At 37.4% G+C, this 21,999-nt stretch overlaps 1 protein-coding gene across 20 annotated transcripts in view; it reads left to right on the top strand.

Annotated features, from left to right (window-relative positions):
- The window catches only part of LOC125457120 (target of Nesh-SH3), a 313,067-nt gene that overhangs the window by 123,156 nt on the left and 167,912 nt on the right, over positions 1-21,999 (top strand). For 16 of the 20 annotated variants that reach the window (XM_048540862.2, XM_048540866.2, XM_048540863.2 and 13 more), the window contains exons 16-22: positions 1,079-1,159; positions 4,509-4,598; positions 5,245-5,325; positions 10,607-10,696; positions 12,278-12,367; positions 12,896-12,988; positions 21,749-21,889. In XM_048540862.2, coding sequence (XP_048396819.2) covers positions 1,079-1,159; positions 4,509-4,598; positions 5,245-5,325; positions 10,607-10,696; positions 12,278-12,367; positions 12,896-12,988; positions 21,749-21,889 — 666 coding nt within the window. The remainder of the gene's footprint in view (positions 1-1,078; positions 1,160-4,508; positions 4,599-5,244; positions 5,326-10,606; positions 10,697-12,277; positions 12,368-12,895; positions 12,989-21,748; positions 21,890-21,999) is intronic. The other 4 variants (XM_048540880.2, XM_048540875.2, XM_048540869.2 and 1 more) reach the window with 3 other exon arrangements.

The raw sequence follows: 21,999 nt of genomic DNA, 5'->3' as shown, positions 1-21,999 counted from the left end.
TTGCAGAGCCTCAGTTGGAAGTATATCCATCCTTGGCTAAGCAGTCCAAACTTGTACAAACTATTTAAGGTGTGGCCTCATAATTACATACAATTTTTGTACAACTGCAACACGATTCCTTTATCCCATACCCAAATACTTCTGCAGTTAAAGCCAACATACCATTTGCTTTCCTTTTTGCTTGTTGCCCCTGCATGCTCGCATTCAGTGACTTAGGAAACTGGGCACCCAGAACCCTTTTGGACATCGTCACATCCCAAATTGAGGGGTGAATAAGAGGTGTATAAGAACCGGAACAAATTTGACCAGGCTCACGTGGAAAGGATGTTTCCTACTTTGGTGAGTCCAGAATTAGAGAGCCCTTTTTTAAAAAAAAAATGGGGTTCTCCCATCCTGGTCAGAGATGGGGATAATTTTTATTCTATCAGATGGTTCTGTGATGTTGGAATTTTCTGCTTCTGAGGTACTGGAGGTAAACCCATTGAAGATTTTTAAGGTGTAGGTAGGTTGATTCTTATTAGGCAGGTACATCAAAGTTTGTTGGGGTAGATGGGAATATAGAATTCACAGCTGATTGAGTTTTGAACTTATTTAATGACTGAGTAGGCATTAGGGTCTAAGTAGCCTGCTTCTGCTCCTAATCTGTGTTTCTGTTCCACTGAGGAGCTTTCATTTCTCTTTGTAGTGATGTCTGCATATTCCATGTCACTAACATATGTATGTCAGTTTTTATTTTGGCTAAACAAAATAATCCACATCAATATTGATCCAACTTTTTTTAAAGAATTATTATTCTACTCCACATCAGGTTTTCTTTTATAACTGGAAGTCCATTTCATGCATCCAGTACTCTGCAGAAATGAAAATCTCTTCCTTTTTTCTCATTGAACATTTGTGATGACTTGTTTTTTGTTCTTAGTCAAGATAATCCTGCTTGTGTTGCATCAACTCACTGCACCAAAATGTTGTGCATTGCCAAGTTATTCAATGCTATTCTACTTCAACCATAAATGTCATGCGTAAATTAACATGTGTATGTTCAGGGTATTTATTTGCTTTCTTTGAAACAAAATTGCAGAACCTGAGAAACCATCATCCAGCCATGGACCTTTCCATTCAACATCAGATTTTGATGCCGTGAATAATCAGGAATTCACAGGTAGTTCAGTGATGCATCAATATGCAGGCTTCGTCTTCCAGCATAAATAATGCATGCATTTTCAGTGTACTGTGCATACGTATATACATTGCTGTCATGTTTGACCTGTTTGTAGGTTATAAGTTTCAAGGTTGGTATGCAGTGTTTTAATGAAATGCTGTGATATCTTATAGGATATGATACGATGTGATGTGATATGATATGATTTGGTATGCAAAGTGACTCCAAGTGTTTCCATGCTCGGTATTTGTCAAAAATTATCCAAAGATGATTGGATGATTTGATTCATTCCTTCAGAAAATATGTAGACAAATGATCTATTCACAGGTATTTGCCTGTGGACTACTTTTGAACAGGTTCTGTAGAGATGTGAAAGAAAACTGGGCTGATTTTTCTTGTTTGTGGGTCAAGAGCTCTAACTCTGTTTCAAACCTATCTGACTGAAATTGACAACACACTGCATGAGAAACCATAAACATAAAATGCCTTTTGTTGCTTGTATGGTGTATTGTTGCATCAAAGCATTGTATATGTTGCAATCTGAACTCATTTGAAAGTGGTGTGATCACAGTTTTGGCCATTGGCCAGTGTTGTTTACAATGTCTATACTGAATTAAGGAATTTGAGGTTTTAATGTATTTTATTCACAGTACAATGGCAAGCATCTTTTCAAAGTGATATGGTCATTTCTAGTACATTGCTTGTGCTTATTTATACTGCAAAGTACATGCCAATAATACTGATTTGAGAATGCTATAATGTTTGTATATAGCATGTATTCCATATTGGAAGCATTAAAATCTAAGGATTGAGGAATGCAGTGTAATAAGCTCCGGTGAATTAATTGTAATATGTGGTAAGATGAGAAAACCTGTCTTGATCTACCTTGAACTGTTATAGTTCTTACCAGTGCAGTCTCTGCTTTTGTTCTTTGTGTTCTATCTCTTGGTGAATTCATGATTTTTGTTATTTCCTTACCAAAGCACAGGAAGGCGTTCTGTCCTCTGAAAATTTTAACTTTTGAACAAAACTAGAAATCAATTTTTGGCATATTCTTCCCATTTACCCTTTTTTAAAGAACAGTTAATACCATGAGGTATTCCAAGTGGAAATCTTAGTTTTTCTATTTGGGACTTCTGAACATGCTCTGTATGCAGACTGACTTCCTGCTCAGGCAGCCACTGATTTTACAGGGCAGCTACTGTATCTATCCATCCATTCATGGTCAAAATGTTGCTGTCACTTTGGTTTCCCCTTTTTAGCATCATTTCTGGCTTCAGCCTCCCAGCTGTTACTCTTTCTGAGAATTATAGACTGCTACATGTTTTCACAGGATGTCTCGTAAAATAGGATTTTTTTTAAATCAATAAACATAATAAAATGAGGTGTATCAATAGCAAGGATTGGTGAGGAGAAAAGCACAATAAAAGAAGATAAAATATAATACTGGCACCAAAAGGCAAGTATCAGAATAAACCGTTGGGGTGCATGTGGGCGTCAAGAACTTCGAGTAGGGAAGACGTTGCTTGGGATGGAGTAGGACAAGAATGTCAGTTTGAATTGAAAAAAGAGAGGCTCAGCATGAATTGAGCACGAGGACGGAGAGTTCCTTTGCAAAATGAATGTTAACTGGAAAATTAGCTATCATGCATAGTGCTTGAGGTCCTTGAGTGTCCATTGTTATCCTTGTCTGTGTTTTCTTTTCTCCACTATTGGGAAAGAAGTAGTTCCTTAGGTTCTTTCTCAGACTGTCAAGTTTAACTATCTTCTTTTCAATATAGCATCATTACTTCAAAGCAGTTTTCTGTCACTCCTGTTACATAGCTTGTTTGTGCTTCATTCCATTACACTGGCTTGGATAATGCCTTGGTCACCCAAAAATATTACATTTGATTTTCAGCACAGTGTGCACATCAGTTTTACTTGCTTCAGTGAAAAAAGGATCACAGAATTAAGTCATGATCCTCCAACCTATCACTCGTCACTCCAGCTTCTGAACATGTTGCCCCAGGCATGTAGATATTCACTAGTAGTTTGATAATTGTATTGTAGAACTGCTTTTTATACAGGGAATTATATGTGCCATCTCTAAAAATTTTGGCTTCCTACATTGCAAGTCAGTATACTGTAATAATATGAATTAAGTGCTTGCAAATCAGATTTAATGATTAGTGAAACTTTAAAGAAACATTGCACCAATAACATTGCATTTACCAGAAATGCAACTCTTGCTGAGTATGAAGTAGCATGTCTGCAGTCAGAGAACTGCTTTAAAAGGTAAGTTACCTGAATACTAAATTATATCCAGGCTCGTTATTTCAGACAGGAGGATTGTTTAGCCAATAGCCATCTAAATACGGAAATAGTTACTTCACAAGGGAAGAATTTTTGTTTCCTACAGTTGCCTGTGTCGCAGTTAGTAAATTGCTCCTATTTATTTTTGGTGGTTTGGATAAACTGCATTTCTGGTTCTGTTATGCTGATTTATTTCTTGGTGCTCCATTAAGAAATAATAAGTATCCTTTGAAGAATGTTGTTTCATGTTTATATCTTAAAGCCTTATTCTTCACTGTTTCTTTTAACCGGTTCTAATTGGTTGAATTATATTGATTTGTCAATAGGAGGTTTTGGGTCTAAAAACAAACATCACAGATTATGTGTATGCCTTTGCCTTAAAAGCTTTTAAAATTGTTAATACAAGATGTGTTTTGTGTTTCAAAATTGAATGAATTTTAAGCATCCATCTTCTAGATGCCTTTTTAAAAATATTCTTGCCCTTAACCTGAAGTTTTTGCTCAAGATTAAAATGCATTATCTTAAAATAAACGTAATTTGCCATAGATTTTCAGTAAGTGCATTTTGTTTAGCCAAATGAGATATTATCAATTGATAGTAAATGATTACAACAGGGTTATGTCATCAATTTAGTGAATTTATATAGTGACTTTTTCCATTTGTTTCTGCTGAGGCAGAAGACATCTGTTATGAAAAGTAGGTACTGCAGATAATTCATGATTAGAGTGAACTTCGTGACTAGTTGCAATATTTGCGGGGGTGTGGTGTTGGGTGGGGTGTGTGGGAATTTGGTAGATGGGCACATTTCTGATTTGGTTGCCCATATTACTATGAGTTTTTGTTTAGGTCTCTGCTAGGAGTTGGTTTTCTGGATGTGTTGGAGTGTGTATAGTGTGATACACGAGATAGTACAACTGTGTGGAGCAGGATGATGGATAGGCCATTTGTTGTTTGCCATCATTCATATGTTCATACAATCTTAGCACAATTACTATGACCTGACATAATACTAGCAATTAGACATTTTCTTTTGTTTCTGTGAACAACATTGCAGAACCCGAAGTTCCTTCCGCTACTAGTTCACTTTCATCCATTTCAAATTTGGCTTCCAAACTTGGTGTCACGGACTTGGACCGGTTCAAAGGTAGCTGAGAAAATACAGCATGGGAAGCAATTTCGCTGTAACTATTGAAATGAGCGTATTCATTTTGCATATTATTTTCAAATATTTACATCAGTACAATATGCTCAATGGCTTATTCACTGCTGAGAGATACATTCATTTGTCACACATGAGCATGCACCAGCACAAAGTGCATTGTCAGCTCAATGGCTTAGTACAGCATTTATATGCAATGTATTCAAGCATAAGTGAAGTCTATCTTGCATGGTTACAACATCTTATTTAAATAAGAGACAAATCATTGCTTGGAAGAACTACTTTGTTTGTCCATGTGTCTTTTTTGGCTGGTTACCTGCATCATGCAGAATATTATGTGTATTTTCTATTCCCACATCTTCTGCTTTGACCACAGGCATTATGCAAAAAATGTCAATTTGTGTTGCAGCATGAATTTTATGCACTGTTGCCTTTCTGAAGCATATTGGTGCAGCTGCTACACAACTCATTATCTGAAATTTAGTCTGCCTACTGTTTGCATGAATTGTGCTCCTTGGGCCAAATTAAGCATTTCTACGAATGTTGAGTATGTTGCTTTGTTCCCTCTATGAAGAATTGTTTTCAGATGTGATAAAAGGTGTGTTTGTTTTTTTTTGGGGAATAAAAACAGAACATGAGGAACCATCCTCCAAAGACTCATTTTCACACACTACTTCCGAACCTGAAACAATGGATAACCAACAGTTCCCAGGTAGTGCCATTAATATATTTAAAATAAATATCATGACTTCTTCACTGTGCCACATCACAATGCAATATGTTTATAAGTACTGTAATTACATTAATTGCATCAATTCAATTCCTTAATTCACTTGTCAGTAAATTCCATTTCATTTAGCAATTGACAAGAACACTTGGTTAAAATACATTATTTGAGCCATAAACTGATTTTGTTTATAGTTGAGTTTTAACAAAGTACTTCGCTCAGATAACATACTGTATCACACCCATTGTTCTTTACTCTTATTCTACATTTAATCCTTTGTAATTCTGTTTAAATCAAGTATAGCATGACTGCATATCTGCTATCTGATGATCGTATATTATATAGAAACATTTTGTTTTAATGGGAACAAGAACAGAAGTTGCTGGAAAAGCTCAGCAGGTCTGGCAGCGTCTGTGGGGAAAAAAAAATCAGGGTTAACGTTTTGGGTCCAGTGACCTTTCCTCAGATCTGGGTCCTGAGAGAGAGGCTCACCAGACTCAAAACGTTAACTCAGATTTTTTCTTCACAGATGCTGCCAGACCTGCTGAGCTTTTGCAGCAACTTCTGTTCTTGTTCCTGATTTACAGCGTCTGCAGTTCTTCTGGGATTTTTTTTTGGTTTAATGGGATTTTGGCAATACTGACAAGGCCAGCATTTGTGGCCCATTCCTAATTGCCTTTAAACTGAATGGTTGGTTTGATAGGTCATTTCAGTGCACAGTTAAAATTCAACCACAATGCTGAGATTCTGGAGCCAAATCTGGGTAAGGATGGCAGATTTTTCTCTGTAAATGGTATGAGTGAAATGATGGGATTTTTACAAAAAAAATCCCTTGTGACCATAGAATTGTTACTGAGACTATCTTTTTATGAAGTAATCTAAAACACTACTGAAAATGGAGATGATTGCTGGTTTAAACAAAACAACAGATTTATTCTGAAAGTGTGCATAGAGGAAACAGCATTCCAAGAGACTTCTTTCCTGATCACAATTTGAATCATATGTTTATACAACTTGCTGTCTCATTAGTTATAGAATAGGTGCAATGATTACAGGCTTTAACAGCTGCCTGGCGTGTTCTCACTAGTGCATTAAAAGGCAAAATACTCTTATCCTAGTGCGCATTCCTTTGCACTGGGTCACGTTTGTCCCATTAATCCACCATCTGACAGTTTGCAACAATAGGATGGATGCCATTTCTGAAAGCACCTCACCTCATCCAGCCAAGGCAATCATCTCTTCTGCAGGTTAAATACTCCTTTTTGAATCTGCAGTATCAACAGTATACATCCCTTCATGTTGCAGAGGGGTTTCACCCAATCCATCATAAAACCCTTTACTACATGATTATGGTTCCTGACATTGCAGGTATTCCAATTGTGTGTGTGTGGATGATTATCTTCCTATTCAGTTTACTATAGTTACGATGCATCAATATTAAATGACTTGATTACAGTATACACGTTGGAGTTTTTCTAATCCTTTGTCGGTGTCTTCGGCTCTGTGTGACTATTTATCTGACTATTAATTTCTGTATCTACTCTTCAAACTACAACACTTATAATTCTAGATTATTCAACATCTTTAAATTTTACTAACTGCCGTGGTGGGATTTCAAACCATAATACCAGAGCATTAATGTGAGACTCATTGCTAGTCTGGTGACGTTTGTACTATACTGCCGTCATCCTGTCTCCTGCCCTTACTGACATAGAAATTTCTGAGTTGTTCCTGTTCTATTGGCATTACTGTGTGTTTAGCAGAAATCCATTTCACTTCCAATGAAGCAATAGGATTAGCTCCATATTTCTGGCTACTATTTTACTCACTGCATGATTTGCTGATGAAGCAACAAACCAATATGGTACATATTTGGTGAGTCATTATGTAGTATCTTAACTGAACTTTAATCACTGGGTTGCATTTCTATCTTTACTTTCCAGACCCAATGCATTGTCCTGCATTTAAGAAAAATGTCTCCAAATGGCGTATTTGCTGTTTAAGTGTATGAATGTTGAGTATTGTTGAATTAAGACATAAAGACCCACATTTGCAAACTCTAGACAACATCTAATGTTTGTTGTTGTCCAACTAAAGAACCACATGTCTTGGATAATCCTGAGTGTACGAAGAATTACACTGTCAACCAATTTAGGATCGTCACTTAGTCTCCATGTGATGCACTTGTGTGTAACAGAAGCTACATAGGTTAATAGACAGGGCTGTGTTTTTTGCTAACAGATAGAACGTGTAAACACATTGCACTACTTGAGCTCAATAAAATAGCTGACAGTCATTCCACAGTTCATTTCTCCCTGACCAATCAGAGTCAACCTACTGGTTGAAAATTAAAACAAAACTTTGCTATTAACTATCAATCAGTGTTAATTGGTGCGTTATTCATGGCAATAGTTCTGCTAATCAGCACACTGCACTCATGCAGTATCAATATTGGTTTGCCCCATGAATTTGTATTCATCTGATGACAGGAAGACAAAAAAGCTTCTAAAATATTTGTCTTTTTCAGCAATATTCAAGTTCTGTACTGCCAAACATCTGTTTATATGAACATTCTTTTTGATAATTCTATTTTAACTCATGTACCTGTTTAAATAGTAGTAGTATAAAATTACACAACGTTGATTGAGTGAGCTGATTGTGGCATTGAGTGAGAAAGCCCTTTTTAATCCATAACATCAGCCATACCATATGACTCCTATAGGGTCAGATACCATGCATCACCTCATTTCCCCAATAAATTCTGTTGTTCATGATAGGGTTTCTCTTGTATTCTCTTTATGCCATTCTCTTTTTGTTCAAATGTCTCTTCCTCTCTTTCTTACATTCTTATTTCCATTCCTTCCCGTACCTGCCATAAGTTGGCCACTCTGCTTCTATCTTTTTCAACCCATCCTATTTAGCAGGATCTAAATTTTTATGTTTAAAAAGTCACTAAGTCAAATGATATAGTTCTCTGTCTACATGTCTCTGCTTTAACACCTAAGGGTTGATTGCTTTCATGATCTGTCATTTAGCCCTCTCCACTCCCAGCTATCTCTGAGGAGTTTGCTTTCTTTTCATGACCTTTTCTAGCTAATCTCACAACTGTGTTTGTTCTGACATGAGCTGTTTAAGCAGATTTTTCCTTATAAAACCATTGCTCACTTACTTTCTGTGAGGGAGTGGCCATCTGTTTTGAAACTGTGATCCAGAGCTCTGCTGTTAGAAGGGATCTGCACGAAAATACTGGTTTTCTTTTCCCTTCAGACTTATTTAACTGTACTTTATTTTTTGACTTGTGAATATAAGATTTAATAAATCAGATACATATATGGCTACACTTTGCATGTAAAAATGTGATATTTTGAACTAAAAGTTTGAGGATGTTGTATGCAACATAAATTTCCATGCACTATTTGTTTTAATATCATTGTTTTCTAAATTTAAAGGAGAAAATAATAATATAAAATTGGTCCAACTTAAATTTGCTGCCTAGCTCAAGTCAAAACCTACATTTTCTATTCCATGTTCATAGTGTCAGTGAGATCATAAGAACTTTGTAATGCATGTAGCAGGCATTCTGAGTATCATCTTGGAAGAAGATTGGACAACGGGCAAATAATTATAGGAGATAACATTACAACTATTGAGTAGGAAGATTGGGATGATTGTTGAAAGAATTCAGGAGCATCAGCTAAAGGAAGTGCTGTAGTGACTCAGAGACCTGTATCTTTTGTGGAGAAAGATTGTGATTCCTGGAAGAAAACATCCATAGAAGGAAACTTAATGGATCCAATGTAAGTCCTATTGCGGAATTTGAAAAACGTTGGTCGTATAGAGTCATACAGCACAGAAACAGACCCTTCAGTCCAACTCATCCACGCCAACCAGGCATGCCAATCTGACCTAGTCCCATTTGCCAGCATTTGACCCATATCCCTCCAAGCCCCTTCTATTCATACATGCATCCAGATGCCTTTTAAATGTCGTAATTGTACCCACTTTCACCACTTCCTCTGGCAGGTTGTTCCATACAGACATCACCCTCTGCACAAAAATGTTACCTCTTGTTTTTTTAAAACTTTCCCCTCTCATCTTGATATACCCTCTAGCTTTGGACTCCCACACTCTGGGGGGAAAAGACCTTGGTGATTCACCCAATTCATGTCCCACATGATTTTATGAACTTCTTTCTAAGAACTAGGTGTTCACTTTTGTTTTAACTTCATGTTTATAGGAAATGGAATGAAAAAGCCTCAGGTGTGTTCCCTAGCAATGGACTAAGCCATCATGAATGTTTGGTGCAAGCTATTGAAAGAAATTGTATCAGCACATAATCTCAAGTTTGCTTTTCAACCAAAGTTTTTGATGACATTTTGACTTGATGCTGAGCTAAAGCTTTAATATTGAATTTGTTCAGTTATGCCTTCGTTTTGCTTTCGGCATAATGTGCCATAATATTTTTCACACTCAAAACAAAACAACTTGCATTTATGTACCATTTTTTTGCATCACAATGTTTTCAAGATGCTTCACGGGAACATTATTAATCAAAACTTTATGCAATTGAAACAATTGCCTTCATTTTTTACCATCAGTTAATATTCTCAGGCGCTAAGATGTTGATTGTTCTACTCCAATAATCATGGTTGTGGTATTTACTCTCAAAAAAAGCTTCACATCATTTTAATTCAGCTTTTCTCTGATATGCACACCGTAAATATGCTATGACTCAGAAAAAGTATCAATAATTGTTCTCTCACAGTCCTGCAGTGGAAGCTGCCCAGTGTTCAAACAACAATCAGAATATGCTCACCACTGTCAGGGTTTGGTATGAATGCTTAGCTGATCATGTTCTGAAATATATTGACTAAACAAGGAAAATCCAAAGGAGCTGGCTTGTGTTCAAATAATATTTGTACTGACAGCAAATTAGACTGGAACATTTTCAAAACTGAGGACCCAATCTCATTTGAATTCAATTTGTAGACTTTGTGTAAAATAAACACATAATTCAATTCTTGTAATTGTTTTTTGAAATCAAACCGTGATGGTTTTGTAAAGGATGCTCACTAGTTAAATTTCACAGCAGACCAGTTTTACTGACTGACTCTGTTCTGTGGTTATTACATTACGTCTGTTTCCACTTCTGAACAATTAATCAACTGTTTTGAAAATGGAAAGTATAAATGTCTTTTAGTACAGTTGATATCATTAATTCCATATGGTCAAAAAACTTATTTCATTTTTCCAAACTACATTGCAGAATATGGGGTATTATCCTCCATCATTTCAAATATTATCACTTTACGTACGACTTCTGCACCTGATGCCGTGGACAACCAAGAATTCACAGGTAGTTGTAGTTATGGGCATGATGTAGTCATGAACTTCATTGTAGAAAGCATCGTTTACTTGGATGGATGAGCTGTTTTGCTGGGTCAGCGTACTCTTCTTCATTACATATGCCAAGTAAAGTTGAACACACATTTTGAAGATGTCATTCACTTCGACATAATTTGTTCTCATTTTGTCTCTATCAATCCTTTTCATTTTAGTATTTACATTTGTGTGATTATATATTTCTTGCATTGTCTTGATCAACTTGAAGTTAATGTGTGTGCTACTTCTTTCAGTTGGATTAACTGTTTTATAAATTTTTATATCTCCTTTCACTTACTTTCTTTTGGTTGCTTTCATATTCTACTTGCATCAGTTTATACGCTTAGATCATATTGAGCAACTCTGGAGACTTTATTATAGTGAGTAGTAAATGCCTTTTAAGTACTACAGATCTTTATCTGGCCACTGTCTGCAGATAAGGGTTAGATGAATACAGGACAACTATAAGGCCATGAAATTTCATGTTACAATAACAAGAAGTTTGTTTGCTGAGATTTCACTTTTGTGCTGTGTGCCATCCAATTAGTCAACAGTTGCAGGGCTTAAGTTTCTTTAATTCAGTAATTGAGTTCAACTTTGTTATAAAATCAAATTTAGATGTATTTTTTCAAATAAATTAATTTATTGCTAACAGAACAACCCACTCAAATGTTCAATTTTCTCTAAATATGCAGTATTGGCACTTGATGACCTATTTTACAAAGCACAATTGTTTGTTTATTATTATAAACTCAGAAACAAAATATCAAAACAATGAATCGATATAAATAAGGGTTTAATATTTGCTCTTGTCTGTTTTTATAACATAATATGTCAGTCCTCTGTAGTTCGTTCATGAAATGCATTAATTATTCACATGCATTACAGTTCACTTTTTATTTAATGTTTTCATTTGCCAGTAAATTTATAATGTGCAAAATGACTTTATTTTCTGCAATTGGGCAACATATTAATGAGCATTTTCATTCATTTTATAGGGTTTTGACAACACCACACTTAAAGTCCCATATACAGTGTCTGTTTCCTTATCCAGGAAGAATATACTTACTTTTGTAGCTGTTTAACAAAGATTTGTGATATTGATTTTTAGGCTGAGGGGGCAGTCTTATGAATAGAGATTGAGTGGAATGGACCTGTATTTTCTGAAGGTTAGAAAAATGAGAAATGATCAATTTTTGAGGGCTTGCCAGTGTTGATGTTGTTTTCCTTGACCAGGAAGCCATTGTCTCAGGATGAGAGCTCAGCCATTTAAGAAATATGAGAGAAGAAATTTCAGAGTGGTGAATATTCTGAATTCTGTCCCCTCGAAGGTTAATAATGCGCAGTTGTTCAGTATATTCAAGACTGCAACTTCCATGTACCAAAGGAGGCAAGGGCTATGGAGATTGGGCAGTAATGTGGTTTTGTTATGGATGTTCACGTGAAATTTTACTGAAGGGAGGTGCAGATTTGATTATGGCCTTACTCCTGCTCCTTTTACTTTTTATGTTTTTATGACAGAATTTGCTTTTCATTTTCTCTTGCTAAATTACAGAACCTGAGATTCACCTCATTGTCGATTCATCACCTACCACGTCAAAAAAATATTATGAATTTGATTCTACACAAAGGAAGCAGATTTCAGGTAGTACATAAAAATGTATGGATAGCATGAATGTTCACATTGTCTGAAGATGACACGTACATCATTGGAATGCAGCACATGTCACTTTGTCAATTTAACTCGGCCATACACTTCCATACCCTTGAAGTTCTGACTTGTTCCAATCAGTATCACATTGTGTACTACTATGATAAGTTAGAAAAAAATTGATTCTGTGTTGCTGAAGATGTGTTCAAAAACATTCATTCTGAAGTTCTGACAGATTGAGCCCTCCAATCAGATTCAAAGGTCATATTTGCATGAACTATATTTACAGATCTCGACTTTGCATGGAAATGAAACTGAATGTTTTTATAAGTTGTTAGAACTGATTATAGGTGGATTACTTTAGCAGACTGCTTCGCTTCATATTATATTCTGCCATGCTTGTCACAGCATCCAGTTTTTGTGGCTGATAACTTAGACATGATATTAGGCAAGCTACAGTGTTTATCTTCCACCGTAGTGGAGATGATCACAGAAATGTTTTATTTGTATTCTTTGAATAAGTTCCAGAATTTGAGGCACCATTCTCCAGCAATACACCTGTCAGCAATTTAAAAACAACTCCACTTGATGTCATGGACACAAAACAATCCAAAGGTACTCACAATAAGATACATGAACTGACTTTGATTTTCATATGTATGAAGTATAACAATTGCTAATCTGTAATCAACATCCTTAACTCAAATATGCGAGAACTAGTAACGATTTTGATGAGTATGTTTACGTGCAGTAGATTCCTAACTAATAGAATATATTTTGAATAGAAGTACATTATGATCTTTTGTGAAACTTGTTTCCTGATAGGTAGCACAGAACTATCTTATAAATACCTGAGAGGAATGCAGTGCAAGATTAATATTGTCCAGTCGTATGCTTGAGATGAATTGTTTACCTGTCAATAACTATTAATCATTGTTCCTGTCATATTGAATTGAACTAATTAATTCTGGTAGTAAGACAAATTCCCCAAAATACCTGCCTAAATGGAAAGTCGTTTACTTAACACTCCGAAGAGATTGCATGGCTATGAGTTGATGGAGGAAGCCACTGCATACAGAAGTTACACTTGACTCTATAGAGCAGACCCAATGAACTAGTCTGTTTAAATGGGGATGACCTGAGGTTTGGGCATTATACATTTAACTATCGTGCTATGCTTGTGCGGAATGGCTAAATTAACTTCACATATGAAGTTACAAATGGGACAGATCCAAATTTTAAATTTTCAAACTTTGAACAATTGGTTATACTTTTACAGTAAAAGCAAAAGGACACTTATTTTGGACTCCTCTCTGAAAGCATTTTCTACTTGAGGTTTATCTGACAAGGCATTTTATCTCAGCAAGAATACTATCTTAAAATATTTGTGATGATTTGTCTTTAATAGTAGTAATAGATCCCTCTTTCATTTAAAAAAAACTTAGAACGTATTAACATGAGCCAAGGTTTAGAAAGCAGAGAATTGTGTTTGTACAGGGATTGTTGAGAAATGAGTAAGCACTGCCCCCGGGATGAGTACTGAATATCTGTTGAGCATTATCTAGAACACTGGATCTTACGGGAGAAATTTCCTCAGTTGGTAAGGTAATATGTGGTCTTGAATTTTCATGCATCTGGAGAGGCCCTATATGTCAGCAAAAATGGCAGTGGAAGCTGAAGGTCTAAAGTCTCCCTTGTGAACTTGCCTCCTTCTGTTTATGCATAGAGTAGGGACAAACGTTACACATTCAAGTTTCATAAAGGTAACTGCACACTTTAAAGTGCAGCTACCTTCAGGCTCACCTGGTTGTCGGGAGAAGGAGATGGAAATATGCCTTGTGAACTTAAAATTTGGTATGAAAAGTTCTAAGTTTATTAGAATTCTCTGAAGAGGTAGGATAACCTTTTGATAAGGTACCCTCTGGGAGCCTTCAAATACACTCTGTGATTGTTAAAAGTGTGCCAGAAATGGATGAAATGTTTGGAACTGCCAAGCTCTGAAGGTATTTAAATATTTGAAAAAGAAACTATCTGGAGTTGCTTTAGGAATCTGTGCTTCCTACTTCACTCTGTATTTGAAATCTGAACGCCTGCAATGGCTTCATTGTCCAGAATTTTACAAATGACAGGAAGAATTGCATCATTGCATTAAAACCAGAATAGTTCATGTTATTGCTTTAGTCTTTTCATAAAATCCACTTTTTATTTAATTCCCAGACATCCTTGCCATTGGGCTTCTTTGTGTTTCATTTTGCATGGGAGGATACAGGCTATTAGCTCATTATCTCTTTTCTTTGAATTTGTAATATAGCAAGTGATTGCATATTAATGCACTTTATTTCATTTTTCCTGCGCCATCTACCAACTAAATTAAATAGCTTACATTAATGCACTTTTGCAATATCTGTGCTAAGGAACAACCTCAAATTTGCATTCACCAACGAAAGCACTTTGAGGCACTCATTCAAATTGGGGATGGATTATTGTGGAACAGTAGCTGTTTTTGCTTAGAATAGGAAGCAGAATTAGCAGTTTGATAATAACTTAACATTATTTTCAATGAGATGCTTAATTCTAACAGCAGATATAAGGCATAGATGTAACAATCTATGAGGAAAATGTCATAACACTGCAGAGATTATAAGAGCCTTAGGCACACGTTCCATGTACACTGGGCAATGCTTAAAGCATGTTTCAACTCATGCTAGCTTTGGGCTAGACTGAATCAGTATGCTTTGGAAAAGAAAATGTAATATTTCTCCAGTCACTGGATCAAAGTTACAACTCTGATGCTGCCACCCTCCTCCTCACTGCCAGGACCTGCCCTAGAGCAGCTGCTAGCATGGCATTCAACCAAACTATGTTCTAACTAAGTCAAAAAGCTGCCTCAGAATGCCTGATGGGTGGCCACATTTGCCTGTTATAGTGACATGAAAAAGGAGGCCTAAAATGTGATGAACTCCTGATGTAAGCATGCATAGCAAGAAGATCACCAATATTCTGCCTGAGTCCAAGCTTAATCTAATTTATCCTCAATTATTTCTTGCTTAACTCTTCATTAGCTTCCAGCTATACTTTTGAGAAAATTATAGAAAATTCATGTGCCTGGACAGTCCAGCTTATCCTTGCCTCCCTAACCTGCTCTTCCTCTCACCTATTCCCTCCTCCCACCTCAAGCCACACCTCCATTTCCCACCTATTAACCTCATCTCACCCCCTTGAGCTGTCTGTCCTCCCTGGACTGACCTATCCTGTCCCTACCTCCCCACCCATACTCTTCTCTCCACCTATCTTCTCCTCTATCCATCTTCAGTCCACCTCCCCCTCTCTCCCTATTTATTTCAGAATCCTCTCCCCACCCCACTTTTTTGATGAAGGGTCTAGGCCCGAAACGTCAGCTTTTGTGCTCCTGAGATGCTGCTTGGCCTGCTGTGTTCATCCAGCTCCACACTTTGTTATCTCGGATTCTCCAGAATGTGCAGTTCCCATTATCTCTGTGCATAAATATACATCTTTTATGGTACTGAGACATTTGGATCAATCGGAGAGAAACTTTCAGAAATCTGTGTGTTGTTACTTTTTAGGTTATATTTCCCTCAATTATTGATTTTTCTCAGAATGCATAATATTTTAGACAGTGTCTATTTGAATGACCTTCGAGAAAGTACCAAGGTGGCAAAGACTCAGAATACACTCTAGGTGGAGGACCTCAATTTTTATCGCCAATAATGGCTCAATAAACCACTACTGACAAATCCTGTTGAGTCTTAAAGGGCATAGCTAGTAGAATGGGCCTGTTGCAGGTGGGGAGAGAGAAACCTAATAGACCTAGTCATGCTGAACATGGTGCCCACTCAGCTTGTTTCAATTGCCTGCATTTGATCCATATTCCTCTAAACTCTTTCCAAACCATGACCCCCATCCAAATGTTTTTTTTAAAATGTTGCTCTTCTACCTGCCTCAACCACTCTCTCTGACAGCCCATTCCATGAGGTGCCTCTCAGGTCCTTCTTAAATCCTTTCCTTCTCACTTTGAACATATACCCTCTAGTTTTTAATTCCCCATCTCTGGGGGAAAAAGACTATGTGCAGTCATCCTATCTCTGTCTCTCATGATTTTATACACCTCAATAAGGTCACCCCTCATTCTCCTATGTTTCAATGAATAAAGTCCTGTCCTGCCAACCTTGCCCTCTAACTCAGGCCTACTAGTCTGAGCAACATCTTTGTAAATCTTCTTTGCGCACTTTCCAGTTTACGAATGTCTTTCGTATAACATGGTGATCAAAACTGTACACAATACTCCAAGTGTGGCCTCACTAACAACAAATAGAACTACAACATAATGTTCCAACTCCTATATTCAATGCCTTAACTGATGAAGCCAGCCTTCTTAGCCACCCTGTCTACATGTGACACTGCTTTCAATGAATTACGTACTTGTAATTCCAAGTCCCTCTGTTCCACAACGCTCCTCAGGACCTTACCAATTACTGTGTAAGCCCTACCTTGATTTGACTTTCCAGTGTGCAACATTTCACATTTATCTGTACTGTATTGCATTTGCCAATCCTCAGCCCACTTCCCTATCTGATCGAGATCCCTCTGTAATTTTTAATAACGTTCCTCACTTTAAAGGATACCTCCTAATTTTGTATCATCCGCAAACTTACTAATCATGCCTTGTACATTCACATCCAAATCATTTTATCTAAAGGACCCAGCACTGACCCTTAGGCACACCACTAGTCACAGGCCTCCAGCCCAAGAAACCATCTACAACCATCACCCTCTGCTTTCTAGCATCAGATCAATTTTGACTCCAATTAGCTAGCTCTCCCTGGATCCTATGTGACCCAGCCTTCATGACTAGTTTGCTCTACAAGACCTTGTCTAAAGCCCATACAGACAACAACCACTGCCCCACCCTCATCTATCCCTCTTGTTTACCTCTTCGAAAAACTCTAAGATTTGTCAGACATGACTTCCATGTACAAATCCATCCTTGACATTCCAAATGTTGGTTGATCCTCTCCCTCAGTATCCTCTGCAATAACTTGCCCATCAGCGATGTCAGGCTCACTGGTCTGTAGTTCCCTGTCTTGTCTTTGCTACCTTTCTTAAACAAAGGAACATTAGCCATCCTCCAGTGTTCCAGAACTTACCTGCAGCTAAAAATGAAGCAAAAATCTCTGCAATTTCTGTAGTCTCCCACAAATTCCAAGGATGGACTTGATCAGGCCCAGGGGATTTATCCTCCTTAATGCGCATTGAGGCTGCAAGCACCTCATCTCTGGCAATACGTATGCAGTCCAAAACATGCTCGCTTGTTTCCCTTATTTCCTTAGCATCCATGATTCTCTCAAGAAAATTTAATTGAAAATCTCCCCATCTCCTGTGACTCCATCCATAGATGGCTATGCTGATCTTTAAGGGAACTATTCTCTCCCTAGCCCCCCTTTTACTCTTAATATAGCTATAGAACCTCTTGGGATTGTCTTTAACCTTTTCTGCCAGATTCATCTTTTTGCTCTTCTGATTTCCCTCTTAAGTGTGTGCCTACACTTTTTATGGTCATCTCGGGATTTGCTTGAGCCTGATAGCTGAAACTCAATGTATGCCTTCTTCTTTTTCCTGACCAGAGCCTCAGTATCCCTAAACGTACCAGCTTTTCCCTACACCCTACCAGGGACGTACTGTCCCTAGACTCTATATGCCACCCCTGTAAAAGCTTCCCAATTGCCAGTTGTTCCCTTTCCTTCAAACGACTCACCCAATCGACCACTGCTAGATCCTGCCTAATGGCCCCCAAAGTATCTGTGCCCCAGGTCAGCATTTTAACCTGTGGCCCTGCCCTATCTTTTTCCATTACTATGTTAAAACTAAGAGGGTTATGGTCACTGGGCCCAAAGTACCCTCCGACTGACATTTCAATCACTTGCCTGACCTTGTTTCCAAGCAGAGGTCCAGTGTTGCACCCTCCCAATTAGAACTGTCTACATACATAGTCCTCAGCAACCTACTTGCTCCAGATGCATACATACGTGAGAGAATATTGACCACTGCTTGGTTTTTTGAAGGTAAAGTCCGAACCTCACCCTGAGTATTCTCTCCATAATGTTGTGTGGCACTACCACTGTGCTAAATTGGATAGATCATAACATTGTCGAGCAACTCAAATCTGGCATCTGAGAAGTGCTGTAGGCCATCAGCTGGAACCTATTATATTCAACCATAATTTGTAATCTCATGACCTGGCATCCCCACTGTACCATTACTATCCAGTAAGGGATTGACCTTGGTTAAATGAGAAGTGCAGGAGAGCATAGGAGAGGCTGCACCAGGTTCCGGTAAAAGTGAGGTGCCAACCTGGTGAAGCTACAACTCAAGGTTATTTGTGTGCCAAAGAGCAGTAGCATATAATAGACACAGATATTTATCTACTTTAGTACTGCCAGTCTCCTATGCCTCTTTGGAAAAGTCCATTTCATTAGGAAACACTTTGCTTACGAAATGTCAGTGAGAATTAACTTCAATTACAACTCTTTATATACATTCTGTAGTTGTGTTGACATGTTCTATTAAATTGGCTAAAGATAATCATTACCTTTTGAGTATTTTGTTGTCCATTACAATTAAATCTTTTTCTCTACAGTTGAAATCAGTACCTGAATTTGATAAACTGAACTCCCCTTCCTCAAATGCTTATACTGAAGATGTAGTAGACTCTCCTCACCATCATGGCATATCTCTGACTTGCTCGCACTGCAACACTCTGGGTTTACTTTGGGTCACATTTGCATTTTTCATTGCTAGACTGCTTTATTGATACTTGTGCACAAGTACAGGCCACCCATCTCTTGGAATTGACCAGGGTGAATATAGGATTTTTCACTTTCCAAATGCTCATGCATGTTGCTTGGATGCTCACAGCATCTCTGCCTTGCCTTACCTTTTACCTTACCAGCTTGCCATAATTCCCATCCCTGACACTTGCAATGTGGTCAATCCAAATTCAGTAGCTAAAATTAATAACCTAAAGTAGAAAGATGTCACAAGTACTTCCAACAATTTCTATCTCATAGGCTGAATGTTATAGCATTATTTAAATAGAAAAGCCTTTTTATAATTGCTAGTCAGTTTCTCACATGCTATGTAACAGAATGCACTCATGGTTCAGTTCATGACATGAGTGCTCGTATACATGAATATTCCCTCCACATCTATGTTCGTATTAAGAATTGTTCATTAAATAAAAATAGAATCTTGCCTTAGATATTCTCTTGAGTACAGTGCTGCTGGTTGATGATTTTAATGTTCAGAGCATTGTGTGCATTTTCTGGCATGTCAGCACAACCTCATACCTGACTTAAAGGTAAAGCTGCCATATTCCAGAGGCCCTTTCTCATCAGAGAGAGATGACTGATGGTGGGTTAATGTGAGGGTCACCTGTGATGATACTATGGCTTTAAGAGGTGCATTTTGTCCTGTTTGTTTTTATGAAGAAAGTTTGAGACAGAGGTACAGAGCAGCCTGTTCCAATCTAATAAAGTAAACAGCTTGTGATGCCTTGGGTCTCTTTTAAAAATTGAAACAATAGAAACAGTATGTAGGGGAAGGGTCAAGTTCTACAGAACCAGGAATATAGTTTAACTTTCAGTCATTATTGGGGTCTTGAAATTGGATTTGGAAACTTTTATTCCTCTCTTTGTTACAACTAAAAACTGGGTTCTCTTCCTGCTGCTAGAATTGCGTGTGACACAATCTGTTTAATTAATTTACCTTTGCCAAGAGTGCATTTATGGGGTGTTACTATATTGGAACAGTTGCTGTTTAGTAGTTAAATAATCTATTATTCTGTTAAGTTTTCCAATAGAGTTGTTATTCCAATTATTCTTTCCTTTTGTTTGTATTTTAACAAAGTGTAAGAATAAAGTGTGTTTTCCATTTAAGTTGGTAGTTTGACTAATTGAATTGCATCCAGAACACAGTCTTCCAGTTGCCTTTGAAAGTAAGAAGTACCCTATAGAACATTTGCAAATTATTTTGAATCTATGACCACTTGTCATTGATTACACACCAAAAAAACATCATTTTTTTTCTCTATCCACTAAGTGGTCATAATCTTCAAAATGTCTATTAGATAGTGTTATTATCTTGTCTGTTCAAGGAGAACAGTCCTAAATTTTCAAACTTCTCCTCATTTCTGAAGCTCCTGGTAACATTTTAGTATTTCTCCTCTGTACCTTTTTCTGAGAACGTCTTCTCTGTATCTGATCTGCGACCCAAACAACCTTTCTCAATTGTCACACCTAGAGTTGTCCACAATTCTTCAGCAGAGCCCTAATCTATGATTTATAATCTTCTAGAATGAACATGTTGCTTTTATATTCTGTTCTTCCATGTGCAAATGCAAGGAACCCAAACTTGTTTGTGTTTTCAGCCACATTATCTAATGACTTCCAGATTTGAGATTTTCCTTTGTGTGTGGCAAAACATTTTTGCTTACTGACACATTTAAAAGTTATGGTATTTGTAGGTCATTGTCTTTCAAAATTAGTCTTCCCTAAAAGTGCATCATTTCAAAGTTTTCTGCACTAATAATGCTTCTGCCCTTTTATCCCATGCTGGCTGTGCCATCTAACTGTCTGCAACAAGGACTATTATTTAGACAAGAGATAATGGCAACTGCAGATGCTGGAGAATCCAAGACAACAAAATGTGAGGCTGGACGAACACAGCAGGCCAAGCAGCATCTCAGGAGCACAAAAGCTGACGTTTCGGGCCTAGACCCTTCATCAGAGCTCTGATGAAGGGCCTAGGCCCGAAACGTCAGCTTTTGTGCTCCTGAGATGCTGCTTGGCCTGCTGTGTTCGTCCAGCCTCACATTTTGTTGTCTATTATTTAGACAAGTTCTGTGTCATTGGTAAACTTGTTACTCCCTGCATAGAGCTCCATTTTTAATAATTGGAAAGGGTAATGGAACAATGCTAATTTCCTTTGGTGGTGGGACTGTTACCAGACACCAATGTCGAATGTCTGATCAGTAGTTTCCTTGTTTGTCCCTAAACCTTTCTTTCATATGACGTGAGGGATCTTCCGGTTCAACGAGAATTGTAAGTGTGTCCAGTGCCTGCACTGTTTCTAACTTTTTTGCTTCTTTCAACAATTGTGCAGAGCTTTATAAACTTATGAATACATTGCATAGAATACTGCATGTAATTCCAATCAAACCTATTTAAAGAGACAATGAACAATTAAAATAATAGTGTTTCAATGCACTAATATATTAGCAAATCAAATATATCTGTCAATAAACCTCGTTATTTTCAAGAAGGATGAATTTGTATCTGACTTCCTCCTTATCCCTTGCAGACCATCACGTGCCAACCCCTGACATTCCTAATGTCTTCAATTTAATCTCAGATCATAAACTGCCGATCACTGACACCCCTAATGTATTCAAACCAATCTTAGAATCTGAGTCTGCAGAGATAGCAGAGAAAGGACTGACAGGTATTTCTGAGACTATTCTGCCTGGAACATGAACTCTCGAACGGAGTAAATAATAGGAGATGCATGTTGTGTTGTGTTAGTGCAAAAGAAAATTCTGACACGTGCTATGG

Source organism: Stegostoma tigrinum, chromosome 12, assembly GCF_030684315.1.
Source record: "Stegostoma tigrinum isolate sSteTig4 chromosome 12, sSteTig4.hap1, whole genome shotgun sequence".
In the NCBI taxonomy this organism is placed as follows: Eukaryota; Metazoa; Chordata; class Chondrichthyes; order Orectolobiformes; family Stegostomatidae; genus Stegostoma; species Stegostoma tigrinum.
Note: the sequence above shows the minus strand (reverse complement) of the source record. Positions and strands in the feature narration are given on the sequence as shown.